Source organism: Capsaspora owczarzaki, assembly GCF_000151315.2.
Source record: "Capsaspora owczarzaki ATCC 30864 unplaced genomic scaffold supercont2.6, whole genome shotgun sequence".
In the NCBI taxonomy this organism is placed as follows: Eukaryota; class Filasterea; order Ministeriida; family Capsasporidae; genus Capsaspora; species Capsaspora owczarzaki.
Genome location: NW_011887297.1, coordinates 571,141 through 589,795, shown reverse-complemented (window position 1 = coordinate 589,795; position 18,655 = coordinate 571,141). Strand labels below are relative to the sequence as shown.

At 55.4% G+C, this 18,655-nt stretch overlaps 7 protein-coding genes across 7 annotated transcripts; 3 read left to right on the top strand and 4 right to left on the bottom strand.

Annotated features, from left to right (window-relative positions):
• Window positions 1–257: 257 nt before the first annotated feature.
• On the top strand, window positions 258–4,034 carry CAOG_04160 (Sel1 domain-containing protein repeat-containing protein; the record flags this gene model as incomplete). The annotated part of the gene is made up of 3 exons (XM_004347935.2): window positions 258–673; window positions 989–1,183; window positions 1,268–4,034. 3 exons carry the CDS (start codon window positions 258–260, stop codon window positions 3,897–3,899), a joined length of 3,243 nt encoding a protein of 1,080 aa, XP_004347985.2. The 3' UTR covers window positions 3,900–4,034.
• Window positions 3,939–6,081, bottom strand: CAOG_04159 (hypothetical protein). The gene is made up of 4 exons (XM_004347934.2): window positions 5,119–6,081; window positions 4,650–5,027; window positions 4,434–4,502; window positions 3,939–4,294 (listed from the first exon to the last, which is right to left on the bottom strand). The coding sequence occupies exons 1-4, from the start codon at window positions 6,040–6,042 to the stop codon at window positions 4,100–4,102; spliced, it is 1,566 nt and encodes a 521-aa protein (XP_004347984.1). The 5' UTR covers window positions 6,043–6,081; the 3' UTR covers window positions 3,939–4,099.
• Window positions 6,082–6,287: 206 nt separating this feature from the next.
• Window positions 6,288–8,536, top strand: CAOG_04158 (nucleoporin Seh1). The gene is made up of 10 exons (XM_004347933.2): window positions 6,288–6,326; window positions 6,446–6,556; window positions 6,815–6,868; window positions 6,965–7,090; window positions 7,218–7,310; window positions 7,399–7,581; window positions 7,702–7,805; window positions 7,905–8,055; window positions 8,148–8,226; window positions 8,321–8,536. The coding sequence occupies exons 1-10, from the start codon at window positions 6,324–6,326 to the stop codon at window positions 8,380–8,382; spliced, it is 966 nt and encodes a 321-aa protein (XP_004347983.2). The 5' UTR covers window positions 6,288–6,323; the 3' UTR covers window positions 8,383–8,536.
• Window positions 8,537–8,604: 68 nt separating this feature from the next.
• On the bottom strand, window positions 8,605–11,539 carry CAOG_04157 (hypothetical protein). Its single transcript, XM_004347932.2, has 2 exons — window positions 9,007–11,539; window positions 8,605–8,921 (listed from the first exon to the last, which is right to left on the bottom strand). Exons 1-2 carry the CDS (start codon window positions 11,468–11,470, stop codon window positions 8,830–8,832), a joined length of 2,556 nt encoding a protein of 851 aa, XP_004347982.1. The 5' UTR covers window positions 11,471–11,539; the 3' UTR covers window positions 8,605–8,829.
• A 209-nt stretch (window positions 11,540–11,748) lies between these two features.
• Window positions 11,749–13,573, bottom strand: CAOG_04156 (hypothetical protein; the record flags this gene model as incomplete). The annotated part of the gene is made up of 5 exons (XM_004347931.2): window positions 11,749–12,481; window positions 12,587–12,765; window positions 12,898–13,055; window positions 13,157–13,285; window positions 13,321–13,573. The coding sequence occupies 5 exons, from the start codon at window positions 13,571–13,573 to the stop codon at window positions 11,749–11,751; spliced, it is 1,452 nt and encodes a 483-aa protein (XP_004347981.2).
• A 317-nt stretch (window positions 13,574–13,890) lies between these two features.
• Window positions 13,891–16,098, top strand: CAOG_04155 (hypothetical protein; the record flags this gene model as incomplete). Its single annotated transcript, XM_004347930.2, has 4 exons — window positions 13,891–13,940; window positions 14,073–14,195; window positions 14,386–14,469; window positions 14,772–16,098. Coding segments are annotated over 4 exons (1,448 nt in total), but the record flags the coding sequence as incomplete, so codon positions are not given.
• Window positions 16,099–16,333: 235 nt separating this feature from the next.
• On the bottom strand, window positions 16,334–18,538 carry CAOG_04154 (hypothetical protein; the record flags this gene model as incomplete). The annotated part of the gene is made up of 11 exons (XM_004347929.1): window positions 16,334–16,901; window positions 17,012–17,086; window positions 17,175–17,258; window positions 17,345–17,428; window positions 17,521–17,604; window positions 17,690–17,773; window positions 17,865–17,948; window positions 18,032–18,115; window positions 18,199–18,282; window positions 18,374–18,439; window positions 18,516–18,538. 11 exons carry the CDS (start codon window positions 18,536–18,538, stop codon window positions 16,334–16,336), a joined length of 1,320 nt encoding a protein of 439 aa, XP_004347979.1.
• Between the last annotated feature and the right edge of the window lie 117 nt (window positions 18,539–18,655).

The window sequence follows — 18,655 nt, the reverse complement described above, 5'->3', positions numbered from 1 at the left end:
TCTCTCTCTCTCTCTCTCTCTCTCTCTCTCTCTCTCTCTCTCTCTCTCTCTCTCTCTCTCTGTCTCTCTCTCTCTCTCTCTCTCTCTCTCTCTGACATCCTTGCCGTCGCCTTTCTACTTGATACTGTAGATTTGCATTAAGTTTACTCAGTCTCACAAATCCCAGTCTTTCTTTGCATTTTTTTCTTTCTTCTTCTATATTTTGATCTTTGTCCCCCCCCCCCAAGGCCCCTTGTCAGTTCCATCCGTCAGCAGCAATGGGCAAGGAGAACGCGGCTGGAGTGTCGTCCACCAGTTCTTCGTCCTCAGCCTCAGCAGCAGCAGCAGCAGCAGCAGCAGCGGCCCCCGTGTCGACTGCCGCATCGCCCGCCTTTGCCACAACGCCCGCCCAGCTCGATGATCTCCGCCGCCGCGCTTCCGCGAGCGATGCGCATCCCGACTCGACCAGCGACGCGATCGAAGCCCAGTTCCAGCTCGGCCTCGCGCTGCTCCAGCTCGCCCAGCCCGCCGTCCCGCCCGCCGCCCCACCAGCGCAGCCATCCACATCCACATCCACATCCACACCATCGTCGTCTAGCACCGCTGGCAAAGTGATGCCCGACCACCCGCAGGCGTTGATCTGGCTTCGTCGTGCAGCAGAGCGCAAACACGCAGGCGCTGCGCTCCAGCTCGGGTAAATCACCGCCCCCCTTCTTCCCCCCGCCCTGCCCCTGCCCCTTCTCTCTCCATTCACACACAGTGTCCATTCTATCACTCTGATTGAAGCCATCACTCTGTGAGCGGCTTCGTTTCAAGCTGATCTCAAAAATCCAACCAAACGCGTCTTTTTTTTTTTTTTTTTTTTTTTTTTTTTTTTTTGACGCATGTGCTTTTGCTCCACACAAACACAGCTCAACTTTTCAAATCTCAACTTGGTTTTCTTTGCATCAAACCGACCGTTTTGTTCTTGAATCTGACTCTGCGCTTTGTTCCGTTGTTTGTTTCGCAGGTTGCTGCACGAGTATGGCGCGGCAGGCGCACCGAAGAGCGACCAGGAAGCCGCCGCTTGGTACCAGCGAGCGCAGTCCATGAAGCAATTTGGCACGGTGCAGCACACATCCGAGGCTGCAAGGCGTTATGCAAGCCTGTGCCTGGTCGGCCGCGGGGTCAAGCAGAGCGTCACAGACGCCATCGCTTGGCTCAGGTAACAAACCCAAAGCCACTCACACTCACTTTGTAGCTCAGTTGACTCACTCTCGCTCTCTCGCTCTCTCTCCACCATCTACAGAATTGCGGCAGAAGCCAATAACAAGTTTGCTCAGTTGGACTTGGCACTGGTGCTGTCGCGGGAATCGCCGCTTGTCGACCGCGACGGCACAAAGTCAAACCCTCGCGACGAACTCGAAGCGTCCAAATGGCTGCACCAGGCCGCGCTCAACGGGCTGACGGACGCCCAGTACATGCTGGCAGAGTTTTACTTTGCCGGACGTGGTGTCAAGAAGGACGTACCCGAGGCTCTGCGCCGACTGAAGGTGGCGGCAGCTCGGGGTCACAACCCCGCGCGCGTTCGGCTTGGCGCGCTCTACGACAAGGGCGAGTCGGGCGTGCTGCGAGATCGCGCAGAAGCCTTCAAGTGGTACATGCAGGCGGCCGAGGCCGGCGACGCCGTGGGCGAGTACGCAGTGGCGGGATTTTACAAGAAGGGCATTCACGTCGCCTTGAACGACCCGGAGTCTGTCAAGTGGCTCATTCGCAGCGCCGAGCACGGGTGTTCGGACGCACAGGTTGCGCTCGGATCCCGCTACATGGATGGCAAGGGCGTTGGGCAAGACCGCAAGGCCGCCGTGCACTGGTTTCGAAAATCGTCCGAGCAGCTCAACCGCTCTGGCCAGTTCTGGATGGCCAACATTTTCGCCAACGGTCGGGGGCTCACCAAGAACGACAAGGAAGCCTTCAAGTATTACAAGATGGCCGCAGAGCAAGGCCTCGCCGCCGCGCAATACACCCTCGGTCACATGTACACCAAGGGACGCGGTGTCGCGGCGAGCCAAGCTGAGGCGAACAAGTGGTTCCGACGGGCAGCCGATCAAGGCAACCTGCACGCCAAAGCCGCGCTCGAGTCCACGGCGGCCGAAGAGATTGAGATGGTTCCGCAGGAGGACGAAGACGACGAGCTCAGCCAAGTGGCCGTGTCGTCGCAAAAGTTTGCGTCCAGAATGGGCTCGGCTGCTGTTGATTCGAGCGCCGGAGGCTTTCCGTCCTCCACGAGCGGAGGGGTGAGCACTGGCTCTGGCGGGGCATGGAGTCAAGGAGCGGGCGGTTCCTTCGATGGGGACGCTGCTCCTGGAACCGAAGGCGCTGCAGCAACAGCAGCAGCAGCAGCAGCAGTCGCAGCAGCAGTGGAAGCGTTATCAGCGTCAGGAGGCGCTGCTGTTGCTTCCTCAGCCATCCCGTCCGCGACTCCCGTCCCTGGCGTCACGTTCGGCCATATGGAGGCCGTGGTGCAACAGCTGCACGCGTCGGATCTCCATGCCAAGCAGCTTGCCGTTCAGCTCGACGCTGCCAATCGACTGTTTGCCGAGTTTGAGACCCGATACCGAACTCTTGAAGTGCAAATAGCGACTGTGCACCAGCAGCTGCAGGCCCAAACGCAGCAGGCGCTCCAGGCTGAAAATCGCGCGCTGGTGGCAGAGCAGCAGCTTGCGACTCTGCGACCAATGTACGAGGAGGAGACCACACGTCGGAGCCAGCTGGAGCAAGCAGTGACGACTCTGATGCAGCAAATCCAACACCAACAACAGCAGCAGCAACAGCAGCAACAGCAAGCTAATTCTCCCCATGCAACAACGGGCGCTTCGTCCCAGCAGCAGCGTGTTGTTCCAGTCGAATTTCCTTTCGAGATGCTCTCGAACGCCACTTCTGGCTTTGCGCCTGAGCAGAAACTCGGCCAGGGCAGCTTTGGCGAAGTGTACCGGGGTGCCATTCAGAACAAGCGTGTGGCTGTCAAGCGTCTTGTGGATATGACGCGTTCGTTCGAGGCCTTGCAGGCTGATCTCACCCTTGCCGCCAAGCTCCGTCACGCCAATCTCGTTCTTTTCGTTGGGTTTGCCCGTCCCGCAGTCCCGACTCCAAACTGCACACTTTGCATTGTATACGAGCCTGTGATCAACGGAAGCTTGCGCGATCGCCTTGATCGCACGTCGCTCGACTTTCCCGCGCTGTCCTGGGAGTTGCGTCGCTCAGTTGCCTTGGGCGTGGCAAACGGCATGTACTTTTTGCAGTCTGCATTGCCAAGCGAGCCCGTCTTCCACCTGGGACTCAAGTCGACCAATGTGCTGCTGGATGCGAGCTTTGTCCCGAAAATTTCAGACACTGGCTTTGCTCGAACCCCCAGCCACCAACTCTCGCCGTTCATGTGCCCTGAATACAACCAAACTGGCTACGTCTCGACACGCACGGATGTCTACTCGTTCGGCATTCTGCTACTCGAGCTCGTGACGGGCAAGGTGACGGTCGACCAAACACAGCGCGACAGCGCCAAACTGTGCTGGCGTCGTCAACGCTCGTCGCTCGAGGCGCTTGTCGATGCACAAATCACCACCGCCCCCGGCTGGGGTCCAGAAAGGCTGACTGACGTGAACGAACTGGCCGCTCTCGCCATGCAGTGCGTGGAGGATTTCCATGCCGACCGACCGACATTTGCGGCAGCTATTGCCCGCCTCGGCGGCGGCACAGTGCCCGAGCGGTATCCCGCGACTGGCGACACAGAGTGCGTTGTATGCTTCCAAAACCCCATCTCGCGCAAGGTTCTCCCATGCATGCATGCCGCATACTGTGCACGCTGCGCCGACGTCAACATGCTCAAGGCCTGCCGCGTCTGCCACACACGCGTCGAGCATGTTGCACCCGTGTCGTTCTGATGCACATACCGAGGTTCAAGAGGAAGTAGAGAACGGTGTACGGGTGAAGGGTGCCGATGTATTTTGCATTTTGGCGCCGAAAAGTGATGAACAAACATTTGTAAAAAAAAAACACGACCGCTATTGCAAATGATACAAACAACGCCAATTCAGATGAGGGGTATTGGTAATTAAAAAAACAAAAATCAAAGGGCAGTTGCTTAGTCCTGTTTGCTGGGTTTGCCAGCAGCAGTGGTCGCAGCGGCGTCTGTTGGTGCAGGAGTGGCACCGATCGATGCAGCTGCAGCGGCTTGCTGAGTCGCGTCGTCGCCGCCTCCCATTACCAGCATGGCAACAAACATGATGGGGAGAACACAAACGGCAAAGAACATGACCGGGTGGTCATTGTACAGATTCTGCAAGAAAATCAGCAGCAGCAGTAGCAGCAAGCCCAAACAAAAGAGTAAGAACAAGCGCAATCCCAGGGAGAGAAAAAACAAAACAAAACCAAACGCCTTCTTTCCATCCACAAATCAGCCATCAGACTGGCCTTACACCAAACACTGAAAGAGCAGCCTTGCCAATCTTGCGACCACGCTCCAACAAGCCATTGCCGCCGAGAGGCTATCGCATCAAATGATACGCCAAAGTCAGACAGTCCTCAAGCACAAAACAAAACAAAAAAAAAACAAACAACCAACCAACTCTCAAGCACAAAACAACAAACAAACAAACAAAAAACCGAAAAAAACCCAGCAAGGCCACACTCACGGGAATGCGGTTTGCACGAACATCCTGGACAAACTGGAGAATACCCTGCTTGGTGTCGGTGGGGGTGCCGGCAGGAGCGCGCCAGAATTGGGCCGTGTCGGGGTTCCAGACGAGAATAAGGGGCAAATCCTTGTCGGGGTTGACGTCAAAGCTGTCGCTCACAAAGCGGTTGAACAGTTTGGCGTTCATCCAGACAAACTGCGTATAGGGCTTGGAACCGTCAGCCTCGGACGAGGCGAGCGCCGCCTGACGGGCTTGGGCGAGCAACTTTTTCGAAGGGCCGGACATTTCGTTGATGGTACCTGCTTGCTTCATTGCTCCATTCACGAGAACGATCGTCAGCGGCTTGCCTTCGGTGGTCAGCGTCGGATAGGTGGCCTTTTTGTTGTTTGTTGATGCAAAACAACAACAGCAAGTGGAGTGAGCATCTCATCCCCCAAACAACACATGCCATCACGCCGACGCTTACCGAACTCAACTCGGCCATGGCAGGGAAGCGATTGGACGACACAAAGAGCTCAAACCGCTCCTGGTCGTCCAGGTTGATTTTGTCGGCATCAAACACCGAGGCTTTGCCGTCTTTGAGGACTGCGAGGAACGAGCCGGGAAACTTGCTGGCGAGATCGGCCTGTGAAAGCGTGGCAGCGTACTCTGCGAAGGCTGCTCGTGTCGCAACAGCGAATGCGACCTGTGTTTGCAGCGTCTTGGCCGTGTGGAGGAAGACTCGCTCGACATCCTCCTGCTCGCACGGGTTGTGGTCGACCAGGACAAAGACGGCCTCTGCGCCGTTTGCCAAGACGGTGATTGCCGCGCCGTTCAGCACCTGAGCAATCGAGGGCAGCGACACGCGTTCGGCAAACTCGAGAATCCCGTCGACAGTGCGCGCAGCACGGAAATCCGAGACGTACTGGCCAGCGCTAAAGTGCTTGATGGTCGGGTAGCCGCGGATGCCAAAGCGCTCGCCGAGCGCCGCCTGGGCAGTGCAGTCGACCTTGCCCAGCCGCATCATCTGGCCGCCTGCAGCAGCATTAGCGGGCTTGTTGCTTGAGGGCGTCGTCGTCCAGAGCTCAGAGTCGCAGGAAAAGGCCGGCTTGGCGACCGACTCCTGGGACTTGGCGTTCGCTGCAGCCGCCGCGGCCACGCCAGCCATGTGCGACGGGAGCTGGGCAGCAGCCTGGATCCAGACGGGCGCGAGCGACTTGCAGTGGCCGCACCACGGCGCAGTGAACGAGATAATCCAGTCGCCCTCGCTGGTGAGCTCGTCAAAGTTGGCCTCGGTCAGCTCCACCGGCGAGTGGGCAGCCGCAAGCTGCATCATCATGGGTGCAGCAACGAGCGCCATGGCCAGCAGCAGTGCCAGTGGCAGCGATGGCGATTGGCGCAATGCAACCATTGTCGATAGAAAGTGAGAAAGAAAAGAGTGCGGCCGACCAAGACCTCGTAGAATCTCAGAAACTGTGGCAATCTATTGGCCATTGTTCTCCAAATGCAATAAACCTTCCCCTCTATGAAAACGCGCGAGGCAACAAAAAAGCCTCACCAACTCGCAGAGTCAAAGCCAAGCCAAAACGCAAAGCCACTCAATGCAATGCTCAACACTCGCTGAATTCACGTCGTCTTGATGGTCACTCCTGTTTTGTTTTTGTTTGTCTCTCGTTGTTCATTTTTGCAACCATGGTGAGTTTGGTGCTTTCCATTGCAATTGAATGGATTGAATGGTCGTGAAACCAATAGGGTTTTGCATTGGAGTGCACTCACACACAACCACTGCCCGTCTGTGTCCTCTTGCTTTGCAGATGCGCATTACGAACAACGTGGACACCAAGCACGAGGACATCATCCACGACGTCGCGTACGACTTTTACGGCAAGCGGATGGCGACGTGCTCGAGTGACCACCGCGTCAAGGCAAGTCCAGCAAGGAGCCGTCTGGCATTGGGGACGGGGATGGGGTTTGCTGGGCTCTCAGGTTTTCAACTCGGTGCCACTGGTTGGGGGGGGGGGGTTGGGAGCTCGACAGGGGGAAGAGCCGGGGGGTGGAAGAGCAGAGCATTGAGATCTCAATGCTAAATCCATACAAACGACCCTCAAGCAGTTCCGAAACCGAAAACACTGACTCGACGTCGCCGTTGGTGTTGGATGTCTTGTTTTTTGTTACGTTGTTAGATCTGGGACTTGGGCGACGACGGCAGCTGGAATTGCACTTACACGATCAACAAGGTAAAAACCGCTTTTGCTTTCTGAACCCTTCGCCCCACTGCGTCCACGGGTTGCTCATCGAGATCTGTGCTTTTCATCTGTACTTGACCAAAACAGGCACACAACGCGTCGGTCTGGAAGGTCGCATGGGCACACCCCGAATACGGCCAAGTCGTCGCGTCTTGCTCGTTCGATCGCACCGTCAACATTTACGAAGAGCAAGTAGAGGAGGATTCCAAGAAGGTGAGAGCAGCAGCAGCCCGTCCATTGAGCAACCGCACCGGGGGACCCAGTCGCTTAATGGACTAAAATGAGCGACTTTGCGATTCATTCTGACCTTTGCGTCACTGCTCTGTTGCGTTTTTCACAGCAAAGCACCTGGCTCCGCAAGGCCATGTTGGTTGACAGCCGAGACACTGTCAGGGATATCAAGTTTGCTCCCAAGCATGCTGGTTTGAAGTTGGTAGGTGCAGAAATTCCAGCGAGAACAAAAACAAAACAAGCCTTCACTTCTCCATCCACTCATCGCTGAATTCCCACACATCCCACAGGCCACTTGCTCAGCGGACGGCTACGTACGGATATACGAGGCAAACGATGTCATGAACCTGACATTCTGGCCTCTGATGGAGGAGTTTGAAGCACGCAAGGAAGGCTGCAATTGCATTTCATGGAATCCATCCAAGTATCACTCTCCCATGATTGCAGTCGGTAGCGACGATGTGCTCATCCGCGTGAGTAGCCATGCTTGAACTTTTTTTGTTGGTTTTTGCTCCTTTTTTTTTTTTTTTTTTGACTTTGGGGTTTGCTCAAATCATGGATGCATGTTCTTGTTTGACTGCCGTTGATGACAGATCTGGGAATACAACGAGACTGTGCGTCGTTGGCAATGCTTGGACACACAGATCGACCACAGCGCAGCAGTCTACGACGTTGCTTTTGCTCCCAACGTTGGCCGGTAAGATTGCTGCTTGATCACCCTGCGCAAGTCCCATGTTGTCTTTTCTCACTCGTCACCACAACCTCAATCTCACCATCTTTTGTATGCTGATCATAGATCATATCATCTTCTTGCGTCCTGCTCGAAAGACAAGACAGTCAAGATTTGGAAGCTCATCCCACCAGGCGCCGCGGGTCCTGGCGCCGATGTGGTTTCTTCTGGCAAGCTGACAGTGCAGCTTGCAGCCACCTTCAAGCATGATTCCGAGGTACAAAAAAAAAACAAGAGGAGTTTGCCGAATAGGGGATGTTTGGGGATATTGACAAGATGTGTATCTCACCTGGTCGTCCGCCAATGCAGGTTTGGCGCGTCGAATGGAACGTGACTGGTACCATTCTAGCTTCCTCGTCCGACGATGGCACCGTTCAATTGTACAAGCGTAAGCTGCTGCTTTACATGCTCTTGATTCAAAGCCTGCATACAAACCCACATTTCCCTCATTTGTACCCTTGGTTTTGTTTTGTCTGTTACAGTCGGAATGCAACCCGATGAATGGAGGCGCATCTCAGTGGTCAATGGCACACCGGTCGATTAAATTGGCGTTTCAGCTGGAATGGCTCCTTGATTGGTGCTCATGTTTTTGTTTTTCACTTCTGTTTCAATCTGCTGTGTCTGCGCTCGGCAATCTCAGCTGGATTGTCTTGTCTACATGTTAACGAAAAAACGAAATGCGAGAAACACGCGATTGCAATATCGAATGAGGCAGGTTGAAAGACCTCCTCCTCCAAAAGCGCAGACGCGGATGCGAAATCAAGCAGGCCGGAAACCCATGCTTTTGAGGAACAGATATTGAATGCAAGTAGTACAAATGGAGGGAGGAAAGGGGTCAAGACAAGGAACAAAAAAAGCACAATCAAACGATCAACACAATACAGCAAAACTAGTCGTGGAGGAATTGACATCCCCATCAGAAATGAATACACGTACAATGAAAAACCCAACAAGGGAAAGAAAAAATCAAACAATCAAAACATCAACAAAACTAGTCGTTGAGGAAATCCTCCAAATCGGCGTCCCAATCGGTGGCGGCAACAGCGCCCGCCGAGCCACCGACTGCACCACTGCTCGGGTTGTCTGTCAGTCCAGCAAGCACGTAATCAGTACCAACACAAATCTATCGTCAATCAAAACTCGTGCGACGCGCGCGGGGGCCTTTTACCAGCTTCGAGATCATCGTCCAAGTCCAAGGCCTCACGAAGTTCCTTTTCATACGCATCAAAATCCACGGTCGTGTTACTAGCGGCGGCTAGCGAGGACGAGTGGTTTGTCGGAGGAGTAGCCGGACTGGAAGTCGAGTTGGGAGTCACGCTCATGCTGGACATGACGCTCGAGCCTCCTGAAACAAGGGAGAAGGAAGACACGGACGAGGCCGACGACGATTGGACGGGACCGACCGTGTCCGATTCCGGCAGGGAGGATTTGCGGAGAGCTGGATCGGCGGCGGTGGTGGTTTCAAAGCCAGCGGCAAACTCCTTGGGCTCGCGAGGAGAGAACGAAGGGAGTGAGGTCATGGAGACCGCCGACGTGGTGGCAGGCAGAGCGGATGCATGAGCAGCACCAGCCGACGCATTGGTGCCATCCCCATGCGCAACGTTGGAGGCCACAGCGACAGCCTGGTTGATCTTGGCTGAGATTTTGCTCCGCAGCCCCTGCGCGAACGCCGAGATGGACGACGATGCCGAGGCTTGGGCCTGCTTGACTCGCGCGGCCGCTTGTTGAGAGACTGACGGTGCAGTCGCCGATGGCGCGTCCTTGGATGGCTCTGTGGCCTCTTGGGCTGCCGCATGCTCTGGTTCGGCTGTGTGCGCTGCTGCTGTTGCTGCTGCTGATGCTGCGGCCGCCGCGGCCAAAGCTGCCTCTGCTGCTGAAACGTGAGCCGTTTCGATACGCGCAGTCTCATCCACAATGGCACGGGTCTTCTCCAGCACATCCTTAGAGCTGGCCGAAATGGTTGGGGCACTCTTTTGGCCGGGAGCGTGCAGCGCTTCCGACACCAGTTCGCTCGAGCCGCCTGCCCGCTTCACCGCCAACTGTCGCAGGTAATTCCTCTGGCCATACGAGTCAATGTCGCTCTTGAGGGATCGGGCCATGGTCGCTTCGCGGTCGTCCTGCCAGCGCGCCACGGGATTGTTGTCCACATCAAAGTCGAGCCTCACAAGAGCAAAGTTGCTAGTTTTGAGCGATAGGCCAAACGCAAGGAGGCCGGCAATACCAACGTCGTTGGCAGACAGGTCGAGGCGCGCAAGCGTCTTGTTGTCCGCAAGCGCCTCCGCCAGGCCGACAGCGTCAGCGGGATTCATGGCCGTGGCGGCAAGACCCAGCTTGATGACGGTTTGGTTGACGCGGAGCGCATCGGCAAGCCGCGCAAGCCCCGCTGCACCCAGCGGGTTTGCACCCACATTGATGGTGTGGATGTGGCAGGTGGGGGCGGTCAGCAACTCAAACAGACGGTTGCCCGCCAAGCTGCCCAGGCCGCAATCCCAGAGCACAATGTTCTGCAGGTTGCTGGCAAGCGTCAAGCGCGTGCACAGCTGCCGGAGCCCTTCGTCGCGGAGCGGATTGGCGCGGAGGTCGAGATGCACGAGCGGGTGGCAGCCTCGCGCGGCTGGCCCTGATGATTCGGTCGAGGTGCTGCCGCCGGTCAGGATGGCATCTGCATCTTCAAAGAGGGACTGTGCAACAGCCTTGCCGTCTGCCGGAGTCGACCCAATCAGGGAGACGAGGTGGCGGACGTCGTTGCTGCCAATTTTGTTGGCGCCCACAAACAAGCGCTTGAGCGCAGGCGTGAAGGACAGCGCAATGCAGAGGGTGTCGAGCATGTCGCCCGAGATGCCCGTGCCAGTGACATTCAGCTCCTGCAGCGTCGTGTTACGTCGGAGCGAGCGTGCCAGGACGGTGACGCCCACTGCATCCATCGTGTTCTGAGAAATGTCGAGCGAGATCAGCGAGTCGTGCTTGAGCAGCAACTCGGCGAGCGCCGTGCATCCGCGGCCTTGGAGGGCTCGACTGGCGTTGCTTGCCAATGACAGCCGTGCAATGCGGCTTCGTGGACTGTACTGCAGCATTTCGCACAGCTGCACAACGCACGATTCGTCCAGGTTGCATTTGGCAAAGACCAGCTGACGGACGGTCGGAGCACCTGCCGCCCCCGCACTGCCCGCGCCGAGCTCGGCAGCAGAGCCCAGCAGTGCAGTTGCGATGGATGTCCGAGCGGACGACGGGGCCGAGGTGGAGGTGGAGGTCGTGGGGACGACGGCCGAGTCGAATACGCTCGAGTCATCGACAGCAGCAGCAGCAGCAGCAGCAGCAGCAGCACTGCCGTTGGAACCATCCGCGTGGCCATAGTTCACTGCTGGTGCTGGTGCTGGTGCTTGTGCTGCAGTGGTGGGCGCAATGCAGTCCTCCAGGCGGCGGAAGAGGTCTTCAAAGGCGCGTAATCCGGCCGAATCGACGCGCGTGCCTGGCGCGACCGTCAGCTGGACGACCGGCTTGCGCTCGCTGAGGCACTGGCGCAGGTGCGTTGTGATGGATGGCCATGGCGCAGTGTTCTGGGCGGCGCAGGACGACTCGTACACGTTCAGCGCCGCCTGCATGCTGGCAAAGTACTCGTCAGCTTCCGTCATTTTGTCTGTTTGCTTGTTTCCCCCTGTTTGCGAGTTCAGCGCGTCAACAATTTGGAACGAATGCGACTGATGTGATGGATGAAATGGATGAAAAGAAGGAATATGACGCTAGAAATCGCTAAAGAGGAGCTGTTGTTGCTGAGCTGTAAAATTTGTGAGCGGTTTTGCCGGAAAGCAAACAGCTGCGCGAGGCTTCTCAGAAGCGTATGAAAAAGAATCAAAAAATAGATACTGTACTGTATAGGAAATAACAACATATCGGGATTAGAATAGAAGGACTAACTGGTGAGAAGCGGGTCGAGCCGGATTCGCTTGTTTGGGTCGCCGCTGTCTGCAACGGCCGTGCGATCAGGCTCTGGCAGAGCGGTCGATGCGGACAAAGACTCTGTTGCTGCCGCAGAGCCATGATGTATACTCTCAGCTCCCAGATGCTCGACAGTAATGGTGAGCGTGGGAACGCTGGAGTGCGAAGGATGGGTGAGCGCAGAGAGCCTGCGTCGGTAACCAACACTTGAGCTGCCAGCAGGTGCAGTTCCCGTGGTTTCGCCCGAATATGAGACAGGAGCATCGTGAGAAGAACTGTCCGTAGCACCGGCGGCGACAGACAGAGAAGGACTTGAATACTGAGCGAACGCAGCGTCAGCGACAGCAGACCCGCTCGCATCGTCCGCAGCACCGCTATGCCGTCGCTTGGATGGGACGACGGGAGAAAGACCTGAATTAAGTGAGGAGGCAGAGGAGGAGGAGGACCAGGCTGGCAACCGCAACTCGAATGTACTGCTGCCGCCAGGCTGCGGAATCGGTGCGCTTGAAAGGGGTTCCATGCTGCTTGTGCTTCGCGCACTGGCAAATCCTGAAGAAGGGGCCAATGACGTGGCTGATAGTAAAGACGGCGGTCGCGCGCCACCCACGACACTCGGCCCTCCCGCCCCTCCCTCTGCCATGTCTTCCAACAAGCCGGACGGAATGCTGACGATCGGCAACCTCGCTTGCTGGCTCTCTGGAACGTAGCTGTCAAATGGGCCGGTCACGAATGCAAGAGTGTTAGAGGACAAAAAAAAAGTGCAGTAACAAAAAGACAATTCCAAGAGCAAAATTCATCCCAACCTGCGATACAACTCGAACGAGTTCCACAGCGTACGCAATTGCTGCCGAAGCGATGCGTTTTCCTCGTCCAACGAAGCATGCATGAGATCCAAGCACGTTGGCGCAGGTTCACTCGACGTACTGGCATCTCCCAGCCGCTGCGTGCGGCGCTCTTTTGCGCGTCGATTCCGAAACCACTGTTGAATCCTCTGCAAAAGTGCGGCAAGTAGCAAAGTGCAGAAACAGAGCCGCCAGAGTCAGTAATTCTAGACACACCCACAAAGCTCCTATACATCAACACACACACGCACCGCTTCCCTCCCCCCTCTCTTCTTGCTTACAGCGCGAGACTCGTCCATTTTCGCGGCGAGCGCCTCTTCGTCCGAGGGCTTTGGGAACTTGTTCTGATCGTAAAACGACTCGAGCAATTCCAACTGGTCGCTCAAAAAGTACCGTTTGTTTGTACTTGCCGTGCTTGTCGATGACGATGCTATTGAAACTGGAGGCCAAGGATGATCATACATCCAGCGTCGTCAGAATGAAACCAACGCAAACACGAGTCTGAATACTGCGAAATTTGGCCAGAATTGTGTCCACTACTAACGCTAGTATTGCCGCCACTGGCAGCCTGAGGTATGCCTGCGAGCATGGTTTGCGGTAGTTGTTGTTGCGGCTTGGTGTGCATCATTGGGATTGGGTGTGCATCATTGGGATTGGCTGCTGCAGTTGCTGCAGATGCATCAGCTTGTCCAACGCCGTAGTACCCTTGCGCAGCCATGAGCTGGGCAATCGACTCTTCGTCGTCGTCAGCGATGCTGAATGATGGCGCGCGTCGGAGGTCTCGGCCTGGTCTGTCCTTGCAGCCACAGCCACAGCCGCAGCCGCAGCCACAGCCGCAGTATGCTGGCTCTGTCCTTGTCCTGCAAATGCGACTGCCTGCTGCAGCAGCGGGTCGCGGTGGTGCTCGCCGTTGTCCATCGATTGGGTCGCTTGCTCGCCTGGGTGCAGCAGCTCCATTGGCCACCGATGCGTTTGCCTCCCTTCTTCAAGTCGTCGCTCGAGCGGTTTCGCCAAGTTGTAGTAGTATACAGTCTAACAACAAAGGGGTCGCCTGTTCCTCCCCCCCCACTTTCAAGCGGAACAGCAAGAGTGAGAAAGCAACGTTGTTCGCTCAGAATCAGGATTGAAAAAAGACTGAGATTCAATGCTACAACTGCAAGTCTGAGAATGTCGACCAAAGTGCCTATGCGTCACAGTCGCAAGCCTGAGATTTTCTCTTCTCAATCAAAGTCACCATGCATGCATGTCTGTGTCATGTTCAGTCGTCCTTTCCACCATGTCGGCGGCAGATGTTGTCGTACCAGCACTCAAAGCCGCGTGCACGGTGCGCCATCCATCCCGTCCCCCCCCCACTGATGATTACCAAAAAGCTGAATGTTGCCGAGTAGACTAATAAAGGACCTGCTCGGTCGCACGGCGTCGCTCATCGGCCATGTTCTGCTTGCTCGTTTGACAGGTCTTCATCATGGCGGGAACGGGCGTCTACCTCGCCAGGCGCGGCGTCATGAACGAGCGCGTCGTCAAGGGCATTGGCGAAATGGTCGTCCACGCTCTCATGCCCTGCATGCTATTTGCCAAGGTGAGGGCGTCCGTCGTGCGGTTTGAGGTGGCGGGGGGGGTATGCGGGGAGCCGGCACAAAGCGATGCGTGTTGGCGCCAAAATCCGACGCCACGTCACACACACACGCTCCTCCTTGCTGGATTGGAAGCGTTGCTTGGTTTGGATGAACAGTTGAAACTCAATCGTTGCCGTATGGTCTTCCCATCAGGTTGTTCCGAACGTCTCGGTGGACACGCTCGACCACCTGTGGCCACTGCTTGTTTACGCGATCATCCTCGCTGCAGTCGGAATGGTAAGCGTGCCGCCAATTATTGTTGCGAGGAGTCCATGTTGGTGATCAGGTTTTGGTTGTCTGCGGGCAATGGTCGCATGGGAGAGGGAAGGGGGGGCGTTTTGGACCAAAGCGAGTGGGTGGAACGCGTGACACAGCCCCGCACGCATTTGCTCAGACAAGCTCTCAAACGTTACAAATTGCAAAGCATGATGGCTCCACACATCACTCTCGCCAGTCAGCGGATTTGCTTTTTTTTTTTCAACACTCCCATCAACTTCCCTCACTCTCCCACTCGGGCTTTGTGTCACGTCACGCCTTAGGGATTGGGCGCTATCGCTCACAAGATTGTTCGCGCAAGCCCAATCATGCGCAACTTTATGATGGCCACGATCGGATTTGCGAATGCCACATCCATTCCGCTCGCTCTGTTCTACTCGGTGGCCGAGAACGCGGACGCCTTGCAAATAAACCCACACGATACCGCAGAGGACATTCAAGCTCGAGGGTCGTCGTATATTTTGATTTACACTATTATGACGACGCTCATGCGATGGACGGTGGCCGACCAGCTGCTCACACCGCCCGACGACTGGGACCCGCTTTCGTACCGCCGATTGCCGGACGAGTCCGTGCTAGCGACCGACGATGTACCGCCACCCTATCCAAGCTTTTCAGAGACAGCAAGTACGTCACTGCACCCTACCGCATCTCGACCCGATGCTGCTGGGGAGAATATTGCAATGACGGTACTTCCACGTCGACTCTCGCTTGACGGAGAGGACGACCTGGATGGCACCGACATGACATCAGTTCCCGTTGAAGCGAGCGATTCCTCGCATGCCAATTATTATCCGCCCTACTCTTCGCCAGAAGTAGCCATTCTGGCGGCTGGCGATGCGGCCGACTCGCCACCACAAAGGAATACAGAACCAGGGGGAATAGCGTCGTCCCGAAAGTCTCCAATGACCATGCTCCAGCGCATCCGCAAGTCTCTCAACCCGCCCATTTATGCAGCCATCGTCTCCGTCATCATTGGCATGATTTCACCAATTCGCGAGCTCTTCTTCCCGGCCTTGGGCAGTAGCTCATCCGCGCCGCTCAACTTTATCACCGATGCGGTTCATACAATTTCGAACGCGGTCGTTCCCCTCACCACCATGATGCTTGGCGCGGAGCTTTCTTCCGGGCCAATGCCCTTGAGTAGCTTGAGGAGTACCACGCTGACCTACAGTTCCGCAGTCGCGCTCGTTGTCGCCAAGTTGTTCATCATGCCTGTGCTCGGCACTCTCATCACGCTTGGCGCACATGCCGCATCCATCATTCCCGATGATCCCGCCTTCCGCTTTGTCATGATGCTCGAGTCGTGCGCGCCGTCGGCCATCAACTTGATTGTGATGTGCTCGTTGCACTCCTTCCTCGACAAGGAACTGTCCACCATTCTGTTCTACATGTACATTCTGTCCGCGTTCACCATGACCGGGTGCATCATGGTGTTTTTGACACTGTTGTGATGGGGGGGGGGAAGGTGGATGTTTTGATTGGCTTCTGTTTTGCATTGTTGCATGTTGTTCCCGCTTCCTGTGGGGGCTGTAAATCCGTGCCTACCATCATAGGCACTAAACAAAATTCCATAATGTTCGGAAAACACGGAAGTCAGTACTATGTCGAGGGCTGTTTTATCGATTGGAAACGGCTGAGGGTCGAACGAGAGGGTTTTTTTTTTTTTCAACAAACAAAACCAATTACAAAAACAAGCTAGCTGTTCATCACAATCCGTTTCTGGCAGCTCAATGCTCCTGTAATGTATATCTACTGTTTCCACTCTTCGAGAGGAACACGAGCAAATGAACCAATCGTGGCTCCGATAGTCCAAAAACTACTGCTAGAAAGCTCCGAGATAAAGAGATTCGATTAGCGAAATTCCGAAAGATTTGCTGGGTAGAACTTGAACTTGCCAACCCTTGCGCAGTTGTCGGATGAAGGGATGACTGGCTGGCCGGATTGTCACGAGATTGAGGTTGGAATCGACAAAAGTGGCGTTTGCAGCGCATTCATATCGAACAACCCCTCCCTTATCGCGGACTACCAAATCAAAAGTCTTGCCATTGGTGCTGTAAGGAGGATCCAACCAGTGCTTCTCGTCCCGAAGCACCTGAATGGCTTTCACACGGACTGAATTTCCAGCGATGCCCTGAGGGACTGTGACTGTTAGAGCGCCATTGGTGGTCCCGTCATGAAAGTGCGATCGTTTGGTGTGCTGCACGCCTTGCCAGTAACAGGCTTCGTCCATAATTCGTTCAGCAAGCTCGACTGGAAGTGCAGGTAGAGCAGCGGGCTGATCCTGCAGCTCTGGTCCGCTGACCAGCCAGTGAAACACTGTCTGAAGGTCTTTCGCAGTCGCTAATCGGGGAAGTAAGGAGAATGCGAGAGGGTTGATCTGGTTGTCGATGCTGTGTAAGGAACAACCAAGAAAAATAAAATGAGCAAAAAAATGCAAGCGGGACGACAACTTGATAGTTGGCTCCACGTCCCAGACAAGCAAAGCGTGAAGCAAACTTACCTGCAATAGGTCAGCGCTTTGGTCGCGTTGCGTGCGTCATCAATGGCCTGCGCTCCATCATATCCAATCCGATTCCTGTCCAAACTATCGTCCGCCCATCCCATCCATCAATGAGCACTCTGCTGAACCACCCACTCACATCGGTACAGCGCGATGGACTTACTGAAGCCTAGTCACCGTCGTGTTCTCTCTGAGTCCCTCAGCAATCGCCTTTGCTCCAGCATCCCCAATTAGATTTTGGCCCAAACTGTCCAGACAACAGTGAGTATTCTCCATGCCCTCTGCTGGAATCACCAACTCGTACGCATCAGTATGTCCAAGATGACAAATTACTCGAGCCAAGCCAAGGTCTTGTTCACTTTGAGTGCTTCAGCAATTGCCTGCGCACCAACATCGCCAATCTGATTCAAGCCCAAACTATCCATCCCCTCTCCATCAGTGAGCCACTCTGAATGACCCTCTGCTTCAATACTCCACACAGAAGCATCAATGGCAGCGAGCTGCCTGACTTGAGCTCGGTTAGCGACGTGTTTACTCGGAGTGCCGCTGCAATCGCCTGCGCACCAGCATCGCCAATCTGATTTTTTTGCAGCCTATCCATGCGATCAGTGAGCCCCTTTGAATGCCCTATTCAATGTCGAATCATCCACTCGCATCAGTACAACAAGATGTACTCACTGGAGCCTTGTCAGTGTCGTGCTCACTTTGAGTGTCTCCGCAATCGCTTGGACTCCAGCATCGCCAATCTGATTCTCACCCAGACTGTCCATCCCTCTTCATCAGTGAGCACGCTCAATTGCCTCTGCTGAAATCATCCACTCACTTGCATCCGTCAAATTGAGAGACGACCTACAGGAGCGTAGCCAGAGTCAGGTTCACTTTGAGCGCCTCAGCAATCGCCTTCGTTCCAGCATCGCCGATCGGATTCTTTTCCAAACTGCTCATCCCATCCATCCAGTGAGCACTCGGAAGTACCTTCTGCTGAAATTCTCAATATCAAAGTGAGACCGATGAACTTACGAGAGCGTAATCAGCGTCGTGTTCACTGTGAGCGCTTCCGCGATTGCCCGCGCACCAGCATCGCCAATCTGACTTTCAATCAGACTGTTCCATTGCTCAGTGAGCCACTCTCAATTGCCCTCTGCTGAAATCACCATGTCGGCGATGAGATCGACGGCCGTACGCACCCGAGTCTAGCCAGCGTCGCATTCCGCTTGAGCTCCTCGGCAATCACTTGCGCTCCAGCATCGCCAATCCGCCGGTGGATCAGACTGTCCCATTCCATCCATCAATGCGCAACTCTGAGCTGTGGATCACCCACCTCACATTGAATCAGGCACCGCGAGGATGATGATGACTTACTCAAACCACTTCCCCTCCGAGTTCATCTCTGCTTCGACCGCCGCTGCAAACGCCAATGATGCTCGGCTGTTTCCATGTCGTCAGCACACGAAGCGTGTCCCACATTGCTACAATGCATGCTTTTGCGACAGATCCGTCGTACCTGCTGGGCTGTGTTTCCGACATGGAAGGTAGATCTAGACGATGTTTTCTGAGACTGGCGCTCCTCCTTTTCTTGTTCAACAAGAAGAGTTTTGTTCAACAAGAGGAGGAATAGGAGAGAGCCATCGGTCGGACGGAGCA